Below are 6,923 nucleotides of genomic sequence, written 5' to 3'. Positions count from 1 at the left end.
TAAACTAGCATTTGCCTGAGGCTATTGGGCAAATGCCTCAGTGCAGGGTTTGGGCGGGGCAGGTCCCCGGGGATCTACAGGGCGGCGGAGGGAGCAGTTATGGCTGCTCTCAGTTCAGTCCCCAGGGGCTCTGCCTCACAGAGTCCCAGCAACCTCTGCAAACCTCGGAGCGAAAGCTGCCTTTGAGTTCCGACCGAAGCCAGACAGTCCTGCTTCTCCCGTTTGAGTCTGGGTCCCTAGAGACTCGCCCAGATCTGGAGCTCAGAGTCTGCGACTCCCTCCCGATTGAAAACGCCAACCGCGCCCTCAGCCACCAGCCCGCTCTGCATGCACTCCGCACCTCAGTCTTTGCCTTCAGCACTGCGCCTCCTCTGAGTGTCGGTATGCGTTTCTCTTTCCTCCTAGTTGTAGGACTTCCACTCAGCCAGCCTTCCTGTGGTTCTGGGTGATGTCCGTTCCATCTTTTAGTTTCACTTTTGAAGTGGTTGTTCGAGGCAGCAAACTCCGGCGTTAACCTATGCCGCCATCTTGGTTTCTCCTAAAATTATATTTTTAAAAAAGAGAAAAATAAACCAACAGCCCAGCAGAAAAATGAGCAAAGGGAATGAATGAACAAGTAGTTCACAGAAAGAAATGCAGGTGTTTCTAAAATATGTAAGCTGCTTAGTCTCACTATGTCATGCTATTTTTCATGATACAGATTGATAAGCTTTTAAAATAATATTCTATATTGGTGAGGGTGTGAAGAAACAAAAGCACTTTCGTATATTGTTGATAGATAAATTGTTACAACCACCGTGGAGAACAATTTGGGAGCAATTACAATTTTTAATAATGATTCCCTTTGACCCAGCAGTTTAACTTGGAATTTATCTGATGGGTATACCAACCTATGCAAAATTACATCTGTGTAAGAATATTGCAGCATTGTTTGCAATAGCAAAAGTTTAGAAATATTGGAAATGTCCACCATTAGGAGACTAGTTAGATAAATTGCAACAATCTCCAAAATATATCATCAGTGAAAAATGCAAAGGTGCAGAATTGTCCTACCATTTTGGAAAGATAAAAGAATACATACATGTTTGTTAATATAGACCTAGAATACTTCTGAAATGACCCACGAGAAACTGGTCACAGTGGTTACATCCAGGGAGGAAAATGAGGGACTAGAAAACAGGGATGAGAGAGAGACTTCCTTTTTACTGTGTGCCTCTTTGTACCTTTGAATTTAGTGTTAATGTACACTTATTACTTATTCTAAAAATGAAACAGTTTTTAAAAAGAGTATATCATTCTAAATGTCCAGCAATATGACAGTATTATATAGCCATATGATAAATTATTATGCAGCTATTAGAAAACATGATTTGGAAGACCAGAGATATTTATGATATGTAAAATGAAGAAAGCATAATTTTAAATTGTATATAGAGTTTCCCAATTTTGTTTCTTACATGCCAAAAAAAAAGACTGAAAGGAAAAGAGCTCTACCAGGTTGTTAATAATGTCCATCTTTAATTGATGGGGTTTTGTATGTTGTTTTTCTTTAAACTTTTCAGAAGTTGCCAAGTTTTCTACATGAGAATGTTATCATTCTAAGGAAACATTATTTGAAATAGCTATTCTTATAATCTATGGGCACCATATGTCGATCTAGCAAGATTTCAGCATTATATTTATTCCCAGTACTGACTGTGAGGAAGACACAGATCATTATTCTTCATCTAGGTTTAAAGGAAACAATAAATTCATTGCACTAAAATGAGCTTTGAGCTGTTTCAAAAGGTGTATGGGGTGGGGGTGGTCTTTTATAGTTTTGAAAGCTCCTATCTACCCTTCAATTCTCATTTCTCTACCTTAAAAAACAAACAAATACCTTATCTACCCTGGGGGGGAAGCCTAGCTTAAATATCCAAGTCTAAATAAGATCTAAGGAAAAGGAGGAAAACAATGACAATTCAGAAATTTTTCTCCCTATCCCCTCCCTCCAAAACCTCATCTCTCCATTGAATTCTGAGTTAATTAACCATATAGGGATTAAGGTTGGTGTTTCATTCTGGGTTCGACAAAGTAGATATGATTTCTGTTTCTGCCTGAGAGGCTCTATCAGATCCTCTAACCTTTTTCCTTCTTCCAGCCCTGAACTCTTATTTTTTTCTAATTGTGCCTCCTCTCTCCTGCCTGACTCATGTTCAGCCCATAAAACAGTGCTAAATATAGTAGGAACTCAGTAAGTGGTGGCTGGAAGGAGGGAGGAAGCAGAGGTGATAGATAAGTAGATGTATGGATAGCAAGACCCATTATAGAGTCTTCTGTTTGTTTATTTATTTATTTGGTGTTCAAAATTATTAATTAGTTATTCTTAAAAAAGAGGATAGTTTTCCAAGGATGAAATTTGGATTTGAATGCTAGTAGTCATCTTTGCAGTTCTAACAGCTAAGACACAGATGTCTAGTCTCATGTGGGACACACCATATAGTATCGGTATTTGTGTTCTGTTTATAACATTTATATTTAGTTAAATCGTAAGAATGAAGGGAAAACAGATGTATACCATGTGCAGACCTGAGTTTCTATAACTCTCATATAACTTTCACATGAACCTTGATGAAATTCCAAAGTCTAACTGAGCCTCAGTTTCTTCATTTGCAATATGAGAGTAATAATTTTAATTACTTCCATAAGTTGCTATGAAGATAGTTAATAGGTGCTCGATAAGTATATGTTGACTCAGATTCTAAGTCTGAATTAGAATTTAAAGAAAATAGTTCTGCTTGGGTAGGAAGCACTCGAGGTAGGAGGTGACTATTTAAGCTGTGAATTGGAGGAAAAGATAAAAAATGTTATCTAGGGTCCAAGGTGACAGTTTAAAACCTAGAGAAAGTGACCATGTAAACTGAGTAGGTCCTGTTTTTTCTTCAATTGTCGTTTTTCCAGGTGAGCTGGCACTGGAAGAACTTAACTGAGCTGGATCAGCTCTGGATGCTCAAATGTTTGCGGTTTAACTGGTACATCAACTTCTCTCCAACTCCCTTTGAGCAGGGCATCTGGAAGAAGCACTACATTCAAATGGTGAAGAAGTTTCATGTTACCAGACCTAAGGTAAATTTTGGGGCAAAAAAAGCAACAAACTTACAAACATCAGTTATTTAGGAAGTCTAGAGCTAAGACTAAATGATCACACTTGAACTTGGAGGAGGGAGTTAGCTCAAAGGAAGAATACCATGATTTCAAAATTCTCTTCTGAGAACTCGACAGCCCATGCCAAGATACCTGTGACCACTGAGAGCCCTCATCTGACGCCCAAACCACCATTCCACTCAGGAAGTTAGGACTGTGGAGCTCCGCACTCTGTCCAGGTCGTGGATTTCCTTATCCCTGCCTCACCAACCCTCCTGACCCCCCCTCCCCCGCACCTCCCCACCCTGCAACAATTCTGACACTGGGATTCTGTGAGTAATGTGCAGTATTTGTTATGTATGGATCAGCAAATTCCATTTTACCAATTCAAATATTGTATGATTTTTCGTGGTGAGCTGAAGTATATTTTTGTAACATTTATAAGGAAAAGTTTTCCAATAAATCCGTAATTGCAGAAGGGTATAATGAGCTATTAAAGTTCTTTTTAAGCTGGAAAATACCAGTGTAAAGCATTTCCATATAATCATAGGAAGTAAAATAACACAATTTTTTTTCTAGTGGCTTTCTATGCTTTATAACCAATGTTTGTATTCTTATAGTCACTGTTAATTATAGGACATTTTTATGAGCCTTTTATTTATGGCATGGTCTGACACATGCAGAGTTGTGCATCATTTTGTATGAATTCCTGAAAAATTGTGCATAAATTAAATTTTTAAATGATTTTTAAAACCACAGGGGTATCATATTCTATGAAAAAGCTGCAGTGAATCCTTTTAAAATTCAAGAGTCCTTTTGAAATATGAATAGTCAACTTCTAAATTGCTCATTTAGGTTAGTTTTATGGAAGTAAGCTACATTTACATTTAATATAGTAATACACTATGCATAATTAATATTATCACAATTGCAATGATAAAACTAGTCTTTCTAATTTCAATAATCGGTGTGCTCCATGAGGATTTCTTTTAAAAAAATATTTTAAACTGCAGTGATGGAAAAGTTATTTTCAAAATTACCATAGCTATGATATCTTTTCTCCTCGGGTTTTTCTCAACTCTCATTCTCGTTGTAGGCAGAGAATGGCACTCAGTAGCTGAAGCTTGGGCTGTTCTGGGACAGAGGAGAGAAAAGTGACTAGCCAATTTGTAGCATGAAAGGAGGTTTTTTAAAAAATATATATATTTTATTGATTTTTTACAGAGGGGAAGGGAGAGGGATAGAGAATCAGAAACATCAATGAGAGAGAAACATCGATCAGCTGCCTCCTGCACACCCCCTACTGGGGATGTGCCCGCAACCAAGGCACATGCCCTTGACCAGAATCGAACCTGTGACCCTTCAGTCTGCAGGCCGACCCTCTATCCACTGAGCCAAACTAGTTAGGGCAAAAGGAGGTTTTGAGCATTATATATAAAACTAACTTCAATGCTTTGTTTTCTACAGAATATTTCTGTATAACTCTATTTAAAATAATGACTAATTCTGATGCAAGAAAATGTCCACCTCTTTGCCTAGCACTAAATGTCTGTAGGGAGTACTTTGTTATATTAAACTTGAGTTTTTCTGCTAAAGAAATAAACCTAAATTAGAAAGACAGAGGTTAATAAAATCAACTAATAATTCTATTTCTTAGTCAGAAAGACTAAGTTTATAAAGCGTCTGACTAATGTTAATTTAGAAAGACAGAGGTTAATAAAATCAACTAATAATTCTATTTCTTAGTCAGAAAGACTAAGTTTATAAAGCATCTGAGTAATGTTAATAAAGTCATCTGACTATGGTTTTAAGGTCACTGTCAGCACCACACTTGAATAATTTGTGTAATCCCCTTTGAGGCTGTTCCAGTGATGGCAGCACATATATTGGAATGATACAGAGAAGACTTGTATGCCCCGTGTGTAAGGATAGCATGCAAATTTATAAAGCATTAAAAAAAATCAATGTAATTTACAGAATAAAAAAGATTTCTGATCATTTCAGTATAGGCAAAGGTATTTAACAATAAAATCAGCAAAAACTATTTAAAAAATTCTCAAAAAGTCTAGGTGAACAAAAGTTTTGTTTACTTAATACAGAAGAGTCATCACAGTTTTCATTATTACCTATTACGTTAAAGTGTCAAGCATTTTATATTTTTCAGAGTTAATGATGTTTACTTATATGTGATTACTATCATTTATGCCTGGCCTTTTCCCCCTGAAACTGATTTTTATTATCACTTATTATTTATTCCCAGTACTATTAAATTAGACCTCCTCCAGCAAAAGCAGATAAATTTCATGCAGTATTAGCTCAGAGAAATGAAATGAATTCCCATTCAAAATGAGACCTGCACAGACTTTTGAGTACTAAACCAATTATGAGCTATGAGAGATATAAATATAAAATGTTTTCTTAATCTACCAGTTTATAATCATTCATTAAGTGAATAAATATGTATATTTTTAAAGTGTTATGTGCTGGGTACTTGAGTGCAATGATCCCAACCATGCTTACAAGGAGCCTAGTCTAGTGGCCTAGGACATAGACAAATTAATGAGTACTAAGTGCTCTCCTGTAATAGAAATATATACAAAGAGTAGTTGAAGCAAGGATAAGAAACTAACTGATTCTGCTTGAAGGCACTGGGGAATTTCTTAATTTTCACAAGCAATTCAAACAAACCAATTCACCAAGCAAAGCTCCCCTAATCTCTTAAAGAACAGAAATTAAGCCTTTAATGGCTTCTCAACATACCATTTCCCTTAGGCTACAACCACATGAAAACCTTAGGAATTTCACACACAAAAAAACAGACTTTCAATTTAGGAAATTAAAGCAAAAGTATTTGGGGGGAGCGGATGAGGTTTTGATAATTGATAAAAATCTATAGACTACCCCTATATAACTTGAAATTGTCTTTATGGGTTATAGGTAATTAGGACTGGAGTACTTTTCTGAATGTATACATTTTCATGGATAAATTAATTGCAGTTGTGAAAACCCTATACAATGAAGTGTTAGAGGAGGTGGCAGTACCAGGTAGAGAAGGTATGGTCTTGAAGCAAGACAGTCCTGGATTCAAATTCTGACCCTGTGTCTTAAAACTTCTGTAGTAGCAGGCCAATTAATTGGTTAATCCTATCTTCAGTTTCCTCTTCTTTAAATGGGAGAAGTAAGGATTACCTTTTAGAGTTATTGTGAAGGTTAAATAAAATAATGTATGAAAACTTCCCAAGACAGTGCCTGGCACATAGCAAGTACTCCTGGGTTGACGGCTGCTGTAATCATTGTCACCACTATCGTGGGGATGGTGATGATATTCTTTTTTTTTTAATTGTTGTTATAATTACAGTGTGTTAAAAACAGAAATAGTCATTCATTTTCTTCTTCTAGACACCTCCGAAAGATGCGTTTGTGGTTGCTGATGTTCAACCAGTGACAGGCAGTTCTCCAGAGGAAAAGCAGTCTCCGTCACCTGCTTTCCGATCTTCTTCCTCTTTAAGAAAGAAGAACCACTCAGGGGAGAAAGAACTCCCACCCTGGCGATCCTCTGACAAGCATCCAACGGATATCATTCGCTTCAATTACCTGGACAATTGTGACCCCATCGAGTGGATCTGGCAAGGGTGAGAAGCTCCATGTCCTTCTTCCCTTGTCTGCTTTTAGAAACAATTGGCTGGCTCTTCCATGTGCAAAGAGGAAAATAGAACTTAAGTGAATATAAAAGTAAAGAAGCTTTTCCATACTTAGAAAAGTAAACAAACTGTTATTGGTATTGCCCTCTTTGCTAGTAG

General features: G+C 36.9%; 1 protein-coding gene across 6 annotated transcripts in view; it reads left to right on the top strand.

Annotated features, from left to right (window-relative positions):
- Nucleotides 1–6,923, top strand: part of FBXO16 (F-box protein 16) — a 49,037-nt gene that overhangs the window by 25,566 nt on the left and 16,548 nt on the right. For 5 of the 6 annotated variants that reach the window (XM_015571168.1, XM_015571169.1, XM_006774758.2 and 2 more), the window contains 2 exons: nt 2,941–3,105; nt 6,523–6,755. In XM_015571168.1, coding sequence (XP_015426654.1) covers nt 2,941–3,105; nt 6,523–6,755 — 398 coding nt within the window. The remainder of the gene's footprint in view (nt 1–2,940; nt 3,106–6,522; nt 6,756–6,923) is intronic. The other variant, XM_015571170.1, reaches the window with a different exon arrangement.

The sequence above is a fragment of the Myotis davidii genome, unplaced genomic scaffold (assembly GCF_000327345.1).
Source record: "Myotis davidii unplaced genomic scaffold, ASM32734v1 scaffold524, whole genome shotgun sequence".
Lineage (NCBI taxonomy): Eukaryota > Metazoa > Chordata > Mammalia > Chiroptera > Vespertilionidae > Myotis > Myotis davidii.
Note: the sequence above shows the minus strand (reverse complement) of the source record. Positions and strands in the feature narration are given on the sequence as shown.